General features: G+C 37.0%; 1 protein-coding gene across 1 annotated transcript; it reads left to right on the top strand.

The window, feature by feature from the left end:
* Window positions 1–703: 703 nt before the first annotated feature.
* Window positions 704–13,160, top strand: LOC107097079 (nucleolin-like). Its single transcript, XM_015394074.1, has 8 exons — window positions 704–842; window positions 3,994–4,069; window positions 4,181–4,225; window positions 4,316–4,381; window positions 6,135–6,197; window positions 6,279–6,413; window positions 8,441–8,773; window positions 11,898–13,160. The coding sequence occupies exons 2-8, from the start codon at window positions 4,016–4,018 to the stop codon at window positions 12,309–12,311; spliced, it is 1,110 nt and encodes a 369-aa protein (XP_015249560.1). The 5' UTR covers window positions 704–842; window positions 3,994–4,015; the 3' UTR covers window positions 12,312–13,160.
* Window positions 13,161–13,571: the final 411 nt, after the last annotated feature.

The following is a 13,571-nucleotide window of genomic DNA, read 5'->3' as shown; positions in this document are numbered from 1 at the left end:
TTTGGGTGTATTATTCCTTTAAACCTGGATAAAACACTATTTGAATTTAGCAAATCTAATAATGTATTTATTGTCTATTATCTGTTGATTGTGTGGATTTATTTCAATTAAACAACCAGCCATTCTCTAAAAGAGTTATAATAACTTGTCAATTCTTTACTTATTAGGCTGTCGTTAGAGTGAAGGGGTATATTGTAATACTGAAGATAAAAAAAAAACAAAAAAGATCTGATCATAACGCCACAGACATGCAAAGAAAAATAAATAAGTTTAAGTTTACAATTTAGACAAATTAGTCTGGTTTATATAGACAAATTTCTAATTATGTTTAAAGACCTTAGACAGATGTTGTTCTTCTGTCTGTGAGAAAGATGAATCAGAGTCATGCCACCTACATCTATGAGCTGCTGTTTTTCCCCTCAGCTTGTCCGAGCATGTGCTTAAATTAACTTCAATCACACACAATCTGCATGAGTGTGTGAAAGGAGAGAGAAGCAAAAACAGGAGGGCATGCTTACGTCTGGGTTTTAAGTGTCTAAACGTTGTTTTTTTTTCATTGCATTTCGTACATGTATGTGTGCGTCTGCCATCACTCCACCAACCACAGGAAGAGTGGGAGAAGAAAAGAGAGGTGGACCGAGGAGCGGTTAACCTCATGACATCACAAACTCTGCTGTGATTGGCCGCTGCTGCGAGGTTCGAGGGTTTAAAACCCAACCAGGAGCCTCAGGTTCAGCAGCAGCATCACCGGACAGCGAACAGGACGGGAAAAAAGGCCAGGAGATCAAGTAGAGACTTCCACGTCTGCTGACATTCTGCAGCTTCTGTTGACTGCAACTAAGGTCAGAATGAATGCATGCAAAATAACCGTTATTTTTATGATTATTGTTTCCTGTGAAAGTCTTTCTGCTAAAAGGATTGGATTTCCCTTTTTTCAGTCTATTTTGGTGTGACCACATTAGAAGCACACATAAAACCAGCTAATTTAAAAGAACATTTTCATAACTATTACAAATTTGAAAGCAGTTTCTTAGAAAGAAGTAGCTCTATTTGTAACACGCTATTCAAAGTTTATTATTTTATATCATATCCTTTTTTATTTCAGTTTAAATTTGACTGCCTTGCTGTAGAAATGGAATTATTTGACAGATTTACTTTTATTTCTTGTTATGCCAGAACAGCAGCTAGCTTTAGGGGCGCTACACTGCAAAAAATGGAAATCTAAATAAGTCATTTTTTCTTAAACTAAGTGCATTTGTTCTTGAATTGAGGAGGTAAGTGAGATATTTTGCCAATGGAACAAGACAATTTACATTTAAAATAAGAAAAAGCAACCGCATTGTCTTATTTCAAGTGGATATTATCTAATAATCTTATTTTAAGAGTAAAAATACTCATTCCATTGGCAAATCATCCCATTTACCTACTAAAATGAAGGGTAAACATGCTTGATTTAAGACATTTTTACTCATTTCTAGACCATTTTTGCAGTGTATAATGACAGAGAACCAGAGGTGGATTATCCAGGATCAGACCGTTGAAAAAAAAAAAAAAATTTTCTTCCATCTCATAGCATAGACAGGGGAAAATGTCTATAACTCCAGTCCTCAAGGGTTGGTGTCCTACAACTTTTAAAGGTTTCAACGCTGCAACACACCAGCATATAACCTGAGCTCATCAGCAGAGCACTGTAGAGCTTGATGGCATGACGGTGAGGTGATTTAGAAATTTAGTTTAGGTAGAGATTTGAGTTTGAGATCATTATTTTAAAACCATCTTTTTAAAGGAACAGGATGAATAATAGGAAGGTTTATACTCTCTGAAGCCAGATTAGCTCTCCTCTCCAGAGAAAGTCGCACCAATGATGGAAAGTCTATCACAACCAGAACATTGTGAATGTTCCTTCAAATGTATATAAATAACAAAATAAGTATATATATATATATATATATACACATTTAGAAGTAGCTTAACAGTGAGGGCAAAAAAATGTATTTTTGGGGCAAATTAATTCCCGTTTCGACCAAATCTCTTTTCATTCTGATTAAATCAACAATTAAAAAAATGTATACTGTAGGTACGGGGTTGTAAGAGCTGGATTCAGATTTATGCAATGTTCCACATTACTTTTTCTTGAAATTACATTTCAGAGATATTTTATTCCTGCAATACAGGATCTGGTTCTGGACATTTTTATTGCAACTTTTTTTTTTTTTTATGAGCAGGTATAGCAAGCTATCAAACATCAAGTCATTAAAAGACTGTTTGCAGAAATACATTTTAATTGGGAAGAAATATCTTGTTCAGAGATTTTTTTATTCTGTTTATTCTTTAAATCAACTTTTAGATTTTTAATGCATCAACAGTTTTCATTTTGTAGATTTTAGAAACAAAATACAAAATGGTTTAAAAAACAGGTCTAAAAATGAGACTTTTTTACTCCACTTTTCATTTGTGCTTTAATATAAACACATTTAGGAGCCAGAAAATAATAAAATAATAATAAAGTTTTCTTTCCTTTGAGATTAAATTACAGTTCAACTTTAAGTTTAAAAAAGTGTTTGCTAGCTTCAAAACTAGAATAGTTTTGCCTCATAGCTCTCACTATGTCACAAATAACTTAAAATCTTAATAAGAAAAATATCTAATGTTGATTTTTGTCATCAAAGTAACTAACATCCGATCCGAAGCATCAGATACCGGAACAGCAGATTCCACAACAGCTTCTTCCCCAAAGCTATTAGAATTCTGAATTTTGAATAAAAAAATAAAACTGAATGTTGGAAAAACTGTAAATCATAACTCAGTGTTTTGTTTACATTTGATCACCATATTAACATTTTATCACCGCTGCACTTTAAGAAGTGGAAATCTCCTAAGAGCTTTGTCTACATGCTAAGCTATAATTTAATATCTGGATAAGAAAACCAACTTAATCGGCATTTTATTTATTTTCCATCAAATCACATTACAACAGTAAAGACTTTGTTTATAAAAGATTAAATTTGGAGCAGTAATGTCCAAGCTTTGCCGTCTGTCCTCTTGATAACACTTCACTCTTTTCTAAGCGCACAATTCCTGCTTCATTTTAAATCGATTGATCTCCAAATGTCCTTATGCTTTGGGTCATACACAAAGGCCAAAGATAGACATTTAAAAATACTATCGCATACAGTCCAATGGGCGTCTGTCAGGGTTCGGCAGCCCTGTGGCTTTCCAGTTTTAACCCAGTAAATACACAGCACATGAGGAGTCCATCATTAAAACACAGAAACAGGCACTCAGACCGATCCTCCCACACGGGAACTGGCTCTGCAGCCTGGAAGTCAAACTTTTATCTAGTGTCCAGCAGAAACACTCGTAACAGTTTTATGTGGTGATATTAAACTAATACTGTTGACTAAAACATTGATGAGCTCTTTGTTCTTCATCCTAAAGCCGAGTGTTAGAATATTGTTGAGATCAAATTGGGAGTTTAAGGGAAAGTGCAACACAACCTTGCCACGCTCTATATGTTTTTACCCCTTTAATCTGCTTTACAACAGGACTATTTTCAGACATTCCTCTGCCATACCTATTATTTTCTCACATCCTTTGGACCTGATTCAGCCAAAAACCTCCTGTTTCATAGTTTGCGAAACCACGCTCCAGTGCGATGGGATTTTCTGGCCCTGATGACAGAGAAAATCCTCAAGTATTTAATTCTGGGACTCATAACTGCTCCTTTGGGTCTCTAATTAAGGCTTCATGACATCCTGTGACATACCAAGACTAGTTAACGGTCATGTGACCATGAAGCCTCCATTTTTAGGAAGGAATCTGGGTGAGAGACGAGGAAGCTGATGTTAAGTTTGACATGTCATTGTGTTTCCTGGCAAGTTATGGCCGTCAGACGTGTACTTTGGTATCACCATTATGTTTTATAGTTTTATTTTGCTGTACAGTGGTGTTTGGTTGTGACTTTAACCTCTGTGTTTCTGGTTGTGTCCCCAGTTCTCCACTAAACTGTGACACAATGAAAGTGGCAATTGTTTTTGTTCTGCTCTTCGCCACTGTTCTCTGCCGGCCGGTGAGTTTCACGTTACAAGTTTATGACTAAAAATGACCAAGGTGGCCAATAAAGTGTCATTAGATTCGTTTGATGCCGGAATTGAGTCCGATGTTTATTTTTTCCTCCTAGGCGAGAAAAGTAGCTCAGAGTGATTCAGACAGCTCTGAGGAAGTGGTAAGGACCCAGAGATATTTACTAACGACTTTGTGGTTTAGACAGAAAATTAAGACCTGTTCCCAACTGTTATATTTGTTTTATCCAAAGGTGAGAAGACCGGCCATCAGACGACATCAGCTGGTCGTTTCCAAGTCACGACAGGCAGCAATAAAGGTAAAATCACTGATTTTTACATTTTTGGCTTTACTGTCATTTCTTCCAGCTAAGCCTGGGCTAAAACTGTACATTTTAATTTCACAATATCAATAAAAGCACCAGAGCACATGGGTTTTAAAGGTTAGATAAAGATAAACCTGTAATGCAAAGGTTTTCTGTACTGTCAGGAACATAAATGACAGATGGTTAGAAATGCAGCGATAACTTTTCATCGTCGTCTGTAAGAAAAAGTTCCCTTTGGTTTCTGGATATCTGCTGCTTCTTATTTAGCCTTTGATACTCTTTACCATCTTCATATAAATGTTTAATTTATGCACAAAACAGTTCAATTTTTAATAAAAACTAATAATCCGAACACTGAATACAGTCATTTACAACCCAGCTGGCATTTTGACATAAGAGTCAATGCAGAATCAACTCCAGGTAGTTTGTGTTTCATAAACCAGTGATTCCCAACATTTTTTAACCCTATAATGCCAAATGTATCATATTTGATACGTACGATTTCTGAAATGTTTTGCATCTGACACCTTTTGCATGATTTAATGGTAAAAACTTTGCTCAAAATCCTATTGCACACAATCAGATATACCTGATAACAGAGGGCAGAAGACTACACAAAAAAATAATCTTGACTTATCGCATAGTAATAAATTATTAATATCAAAAATTTATTTCTGCTTTTTCTTTTTACATATTTTGTTGAAAGGCCAAATAAGGACTTCAAACCAAAAAAAAAGTAATTTTCTGTTTTGTTTTATTCTTGGATCGGGCTTTAAAGGGTTAACCCTTTGAGCATCTTGCGCATATTGACTGATCTGACTGAACACCTGATCCGCCAATGAATGTGTCATGTGACCCAAAGCGCTGCTTTATTGCAGTCTGAGCCATGCTTCAACACCACAGCTAATGCTAAAAGGTTGTTGTCTGGCAAAGAAACTGATTACGATGATTACCTGGTCAGACATTTTTTTTTTTGGTAGAATGTTTAATTATATGATGAGAAATGTCGCCAGTTGCTTTCAGACGCACCAAATCTGGAAATTGCAGGTCTACTGCTAGCCTCGTGAGATTATCCTGATCTCGCGAGCTTTCAAGGTTTCACTCGCTAATCAGTCTGGAGACTCTCCGTTAAAGAAAATTTGGAGCCGTTCACCAAACGAACGTCCAATCAGCGTTGGCTTTGAGGCGGGTTGAGGTGTGACGCAACGAGAAGCGCGACAGTTCAGTCTAAAGAACATGGCGGCTTCAGCCGATGAAACTAGCGTTAGCGTGGCTATCGAGCAAGTTTTATCGGAATTACAGAGTATTTCTTCACTGAAAGAAGAGCAAAACACTGCTCTGGAGGCTTTTGTCAGAGGAAAAGATGTTTTTGCTCTTCTCTTGACTGGTTTCGGCAAGAGTAGCCTTGCTTGTGGTTGTGTTTTCGTCGTCGCTCTGTTAATACGTCATATTTATTTGGCCCGTCTATCACCAACATAGGCCAATCAGCTAACCAGTATTTTCGCCCCTTCCCAAAATTACTTCAACAGAGCAAATCCATCTGGCAGAGTCAGGTTAGGCTACTGCCCCTAGTGGCTAAGAGTTACAGTGTTATCTTAGCTTCATAAATAATAACTATGAATAATAGTTATAATTGCTGCAATTTTTACAATAAACCAACTTTTCAGTCCAACAAGATTGTGCTTTTAAATAATCTTTTGTGGATGGATAAATTGAATCAATAACACTTCCTGCTCTCTTTGTGCAGAACATTTTAGCAGCAGCTAAGGCCGAATCAGACGAGAGTGAAGATACCTCAGATGAAGTTGAGGTGAGAAACTGCTGATCAGCAGCAGAATTAGACTTAATTCTTAGATAAGATGTTTCAGTTTGACATGTTTTCTTCGTACAGGAGGCACCGGCCAACGAGGCCCCAGTAGAGGTCAAGGCTGCCGTTGCACTTCCAACTGCAGATACCGGATCAGTCAACAGCGAGGACAGTGAAGACAGCGATGACGATGATGATGAAAATGAAGAGGAGGAGAGTGTGAGTACAATGTTATAAGATTGTTGCTTAAAAGGCTGATTCTGCTGCTTAAATTATATTTCCTATATTTGTTATGTGACGTTTAAGGACTGGTATCTTTACTGCTGTAGAAAGTCGTCAAAGAGATCCTTGGTTGGGAAATATAACGAAAAGGTGCATGAAATGTGGTCAAAATAACTCAATCTCAGATGTCTAGCAAGTTTTTATTTCAGAGTTAGATTTTATTGAGAAATACTGCACTTTGGCTTTATTACCGATTTATTTAAATGAATACTTTGATGTTACTAATTAACCTATAATGCATTTTTATGTCTCTTTAACAACTTGTAACACTTGGGGCTTGACTGACTGCAAAATGAGCTCAGAAGTAGATTCGGCTACAGAGTCAAGGGGTGTGAATAAGCACAACAAAGACAATTATGATTAATGGTTGTATATTTATTTTCTAATAGAAAGAGTATTGGTTACATATACGTGTTAATGAGCTATATTATATGATTTATATGGATATGAATGAATAGAATATACACACACAAATTAGATGATCAATATAATTTCAAAGGGAAAATATATATATATATATATATTCCAACAGGATAATTTAAAAGGGGAAAAAAAAAAAAAGAAAGTCATATTCAGTTTTAGATAATTAGTGTTAGGAAACATTGAGGAAGAAAACAGGCCAGCCAAGTCAAGCAAACTTGCAAAAATAAAAATTGCATTTCACAAGAAGTTAATTCAGGAAGGTCTAAAATGTCAAGTAGTTGATTCAAAAGTTAAGGAACATATTAACTAATTGTTACTAAAGTTGAATCTCATCAATAATAATGTAATAAGTAATGTTATGTTGTAGTAACCTCTAATGCAGAGGTACTATAGAAGGGGTTTAAAAACTAAGCCTTGAGGAACTCCTAATAATTTTTTTTTGGTTGGTTACATTTCTAATGATACAGAAAGAATTCTTTGTGTACCAGATAAGACATGAGCCAATCCAGTACAGTTCCAGGCAATCCTTATGAAGGTGTAGAGTTGCTGAAAAGCTGACTAAAAAGCACTGAGGACACAAAAACAGAAAAAAAGGTCAACCTCCTCTGTTCTGACCTTCAGGACTCTAGACACTGCCTCTTTAGAAAAGGATTTAGGGGAAGTGGAACCTGCAATATGAACATTGCACCTTGATTCTCTAAACTGAGATCTTCATGACCCTGACTGGTACTGAACACAAGCAAGTATTTTAAAAATAGAAAAACTCTCCATTGATTCGGATAATAATTTAACTTTATTGATCTGACATTGGAGACATTTACATCTGCATTTAACCCATCTTCTTGGGGAGCAGTTGGATGCCATCAATGGGCGCTCGGGGAGCAATCAGGGGCTAAGGATCTTGCTAAGACACCCAGAGTGGCAGTCTGTGGGAGTGGGTTTCAAACTCACAACCTGAGGATTCTAAGCTCTATGCCGCCACTCCCCTCTAATGCCAAACTTGTCAGGGTTTGGTTGAGGTTTGGAGGACCCAAATGCAGAGGCAGAGAGGCTGAGGAGATTTCTTGGAGTTTAATGGGGCAAAAACAGTTAACAAAGGCAGGAATGCAAAAATCCAACTAATAATCAAAAGCAAACCACAACTATGGAGACATCAGGGGAAACCAAACACGAGGAGCCAGGGAGAGACAAGGTAGGTGGACAACAGCATGGGAGGACAGCAAAAACAAGGAACCAACTAAGAGTGAGAGCAGAGGGAGAGCAAATGTTGCAGACAGAGACAAAGGGAGGGCTAACGAGCTGACAAGGAGCAGGTGTGAGAGGAGACAACGAGGGAGCCAAGCGGAAAGGAACTTACACACAAGAGGGCAACAAAAGAAAACAACAGAAAAACCCGAGAACTAACATAAATCTAGAAATTACAACAAAAAAGGAATTAAACCAATAAGACTAGGAAACAGAGCAAAGTAAAGCACAATAGAAACAAGACCATGACAAAACTTATCTTTTCTGGTTCTTTGTCTTCATCTATGCAATAACAGGAAACAGACGAGGAGGAATCTGACTCCGACTCACAGTCGGGTGAGTCATCCACCCCGGTGCCCGTCACCGTCACCCCCACACCTGGCACCGTCGAGCCGGAAACCACTCCAGAATACATCGTCCCGACCATCGTCACCGATCCCGATGCTGGCCGCGGTGACAGTTTGGGAGGATACCCTGATGACTACAAGTCCATCTACTATGTGGAAGAGAAGTCCTACCACAAGGCTCCCAACCCCTACAAATCTTATGAGATTGTTGGAAAGAAGGTGGCCTACGACATGACTGGTGGCAACGAGGTGGAGAAATCCCCCAAACTCTACAAGGGACAGGTTAGTCTTGTTTGAAGAGAATAAATAAGTAAATTAAAGCTCTCTTCCGTCTAAAGATCACTTTCCCAAAACCTATGGGATCAAGGAGATTATTATGAGGGTTTTATTTGTGTGTGTGTGTTTAAAACTTAAAGCTTCATCAGTTTTGAATTATTGGTATGGTCTGAATTTTGTTTCATTATTTTTGCAAGCAAATAACAAGTTTTGTAATCAGAAACCTAAAAAAGAAAATGCAACCTAGGAATGAAACTTTGAAAAATGTCTTAATCAAAAAAGGTTATGAGTGTACGTTCTCATTTTTTTATGATTTTATTGTATTTTTTCAAAATGTTTTTAAAAGGAATAAAAAAGGAGGATTTCATTTTTTAGAATTATTTATTCATATTTTATTTTTTCAGATTGAGTTTTATGCATTGCATTTTTTTAAAACTTGCATTTTTCAGATCAGATATTCTCTGCCTTTTAGGGCGGGGTTTCCTCTGGAGCCATGAGCTAAGACGCATTTCTATTGGTCCGTTGGACGTCAGCAACAACATTTGCATTGGTTAACGAGTGCATTAAGAGTTTCTATTGGCCTTGAAGTAAACAGAATATGATCTGTTAAATGCAAATTCAAAAGAATGGGATTTGAAAAACTAAATCTGAAAAATAAATAAAAACTTAAAACCTTTTTTAATAAGAACATTTTCACATTTTACTGAATTGCATTTTATTTTAATTGTATTTACAACATGTTCTTTGCATGTTACAATATCGGATCAAAATTCATGCCATATTACTGAAATATATTAGGTTATTTTTCAGCATATCATGGCTCTATTCAGGCTGCTCTTCTAAAGCAACTGACCTCGTCAACTTAGGATCTGATCCGTTACTGTGCGAGTCACATGACCCAGAGCCGTACTTTACTGCTGTCCGGTTTCCCCTAAACACGAGAGCTAACTTAGACTTAGACAGATACATTTTGTCATTTTTTATACACGAGTGTAAACAAAAAATAAATTTAATTTAGAACAGCTCTAGACAATTTCATTTTTTTAAATTGCAGCCTTGAAAACAGTAATAAATACATAAAAAAATATGACTGTATATTTACAGTCATATGTTTTTAACTAAGCTAAAAGTTGCTGCTACTCAGTAAAACTTACATTTGGCTGATCAGATATAACAGCGCTTTAGATCACTGTTTTACAATCCTGCTACCCGGGCTGCTAAGAGTAAGACTAATGATTTTTAACATTATCTCCAATCGATAAAGTTTTCTGCTAATTTCCTGATTTTTCAGTAAAGGAAAAAAGTAGTTTGTTGGGACGGTTTTTGTATTCTGGCTCATGGCAACCGCCAATTAATCCTTTAAATGGTGGCAGTCAGTGTTAAACACCTGTAAATTAATTTATTATAATTGGATAGCCCCTTGAGAAGAAACATCTTGTTTTTGTGGTGGTAGAACCATGAGCGGTTCTAGGCAGGGGCCAACGGGGGCCAGTGCCCCTGTAGATCATGTCCTGGCCCCTGTTGTGGCCCCTGTACTAAAGACATAATACTAGGAGAAATGGTTTCTGATAGTTAGTTAGTTTTTTTTCTTAAAAAAATTCTGTTTTACTAATTATTCAAAAACCATAAGTTGATAGCTTCAGTGATATTGAGATAGGATCCCCGTTTTCATCTGTTGTTTTTTTTTTTTTTTTTTTTACAAATTTTAAAAAAGACTCTATGTTTTACAGCTGAATTTATCAGTTTTCCTTGAGTTCTAATTCTGATTTTTGTAGAAAACTATAATTTTAACTTAAATTAAGTTAAAAATATATAAAATTCCAAAATTATGAATGCATATTGACCTAATATTCCAAATATTAGCTTTATTTGATCTTTTTTTATATATATTTATTTAGCTGCAGTTTCTTGAGTTGTTTTTTTGCTATGTTAAGGGATTTTGATTTTAAATTTTAACGATAATTCAAATGAATATTTTTGAGCCAAACATAAATATTTTCAGTTAGAAGACATATAATTTTAATTAAACCTAATTGAAGAAATTTCACTTCATTCAGCTCTTTTAATATATTTGACTAGCTAGCCTGTTTTTTTTTGTTTTTTGTCCCCGCCCCCCTGGAACATTTGGTCTAGAACCGCCACTGGGTAAAACAGATAAAATATAATTGCAGTGTAACTGCCTCATTATTTAGGCTTCTGGTTTTCATTTAAAAAATAACATTGCTTTTTTATTGTCCTTAAAAGTTATTCCTTTAATGAAAAAAACATAAATAAATAAATGCAGAATAGAATTCCTTTCTTCAGGTTAACAAATACAAGGCAACAAATGACAAATGACTAACCCATGGGCCAGTTCACTTATAACAATAAAAACCACCTATTGTTTACAGCCCAATATTTGCAGTTATGAGCTTGCACCCTTCCCAAAAACAAGTCCAGTTCTTCATAATTCTATCTGTCTATATTTTTATCTTAAATGTTTACAAAAAAAATTAAATGCAATAAATTGAAGACTTTATATAAATTGGATAGATATAATTAAAATAGTAAAATAACCAAAAACCTCAAATTGTGTGCAAATGTGATGGGTGCAAAATCAGAAGCAACATAAAGTTGCACAATCAAGAGAAAAACTCAAAGGTATGAAAACTGTGAAAGGCAAAATAATAAAAAATAAATTAAAACCTGAAAGATAAGAATACTTAAAATACTGTAACTAAAAATATATTAAATGTATGTATGTATCAAGCGTATCTTTTTTATTCTGCAATTCTGCACCATGTCCAGCAGATGGCGCCCCAGATAGTTGCCTCTCTGCCTTACAAAAAAATGCTTTAGACATTTTTCTGTGGTTTTGAGTCCATTTGTCACTTCCAGTAACTTTGTGAGGTTAACCACTACTGGGAGGATTCACCACTTTCCAATGTGTGCATAATGGCTCACATTTGAGTTTTCTGGAGTCTCACAGGCTTATAAGTAGTTTTATGTCTGATAGATGATATGTTTTGTCTTTACAGATATCTAAGACTGACTTTTAATACCAGGCAGATTTTATATTGCCCAGCAGGCTGATCCCTTTCACTGCTGTTGCGGACATTTTTTATAACTTTATACTTCGTGTGACTTTCAGGCTTTTCAGATCCACTCTGACCTCATTGAAGAGGACACCAGCACCCCAGAGGTGGAGACCCAGGGCCTGGATGCCTCCTCCGGAATCTCTCAGGACCAGAACGTCAGTCCCCGGCAGGCCGCTCTCCCCGAAGAGGAGGAGAACGCCAGCAGCGGTTCCTCCACCACCAACGAGAGCGAAAGCAGCAGCACTCCAGAGGAGGAGGAGGAAGAGGAAGGAGCTAGCTCCCCAAGCGACAGTGCCAGCGCAGAGTCTGAGGATGAAGAGAGCCAGAGCAGCGAGGAGGCCACCGCCACGCCTGGAGCTGCTGACACTGATTCAGATGAAGACGACAGCGTGGAGAGCGACTCGGATGAAGAAGGGGCGGGACCCGACAACACCACTGATGCGCCGGTAGTTGTCACCGCCAAGTAAGGCATTGGGAAAGGCTGGTGGACGGTGGTGTAATCGTCACATAAAGAGCTGCATCCTGGAGTAAAGACCTCTCCCTCTCCTCTCATGAGGCCACTAAAACTGCAGAGTCAAACAGGGAAAACCACAGCGTCATTATTATTTCTATCTCTAATGTTCTCCAACATTATTTATCCAATTATTTCTGACAATCTGTACACAAACCAACCTTACTGCTGTGTGTTTTTTTAGAACAAAGCAATACCTCCTGCATTCTGTGGTGTGTCGAGAAACGTCATGCTTGGTCCCTGAGGGGAGAACAGAGGATGTTCAAAATGGCGACTGCTACCTGCTACAGGTTTCACCAACCTCATGGTGTTAACCCCTGCAGTAACCCTGTTACTGCAGGGCTAAAAGTCAAAACTGCAACACAACAGACAAGGTTAAATCCTCTTGTCTACACCAGCACACAGTGCAATTAACATTTGATAACTGCTATTTGCTAACTATTGTTTTCTGAGCTTTGGTAATAAAGGATAATGAATCTTTTCGTTGGAGTATTATTTTCTGTGTAATAGAAAAGAAAACTTGATTTTAAAGCCGCACATTTGCAGCCAGTGTGGCTGAAGCTTCTTCGCTCGCCGTTATACATGTTTTCTGGTGTGGATGAAAGGATGCAGACAGATTCATTTGCATTGCAGTATAGACGTTAGTTGGGTAAAAATTCAGCATTCATATGTATACATTCAAACACAGTCTTGTTTATTTGCACAGTGCCTACCTTCACTACATGGTGATGTTTTCAGCAATGTTTACTGTAATGTATCATATTGTACCATTTCTAAGATATTAATAAAAAATGTTTTCATATAAAAGTTAAGGGTTGTTTATTACTCTTTCTGTTTAAGTTTTTTGTTTTCATTTGTATGAGAGAGTATGATGTAACAGTAAATAGAAAAGAACAATAAAACCATTTGATCCTGATAGTTTATGCCCTGATAGTGTTTGCAATTCTCTCATTTTGAGCCTGAATAGAATTTCAGCACCAGATCCCACAAAGTGACCTCAACGTTGCAGGATTACTTCCAGCCTATCCAGTTTAACCAACTCACAACAACGGCAATCAGGATCAGTGGTACAAACAAGCTGGTTATCAACTCACTAACTCAACCCAGCTTGAACAGAACATGAATCTGTGAACACGCACATATAAGGGGTTTTGGGTGGTTCTGGGGTAGCCTCGTGAGACCATCCTGATCTCGCGAGCTTTCAAGATTTCACTCG

This window comes from Cyprinodon variegatus, unplaced genomic scaffold (assembly GCF_000732505.1).
Source record: "Cyprinodon variegatus isolate N-32 unplaced genomic scaffold, C_variegatus-1.0 Scaffold670, whole genome shotgun sequence".
NCBI classification, from domain to species: domain Eukaryota; kingdom Metazoa; phylum Chordata; class Actinopteri; order Cyprinodontiformes; family Cyprinodontidae; genus Cyprinodon; species Cyprinodon variegatus.
This window is presented reverse-complemented; position numbering and strand designations above follow the sequence as displayed.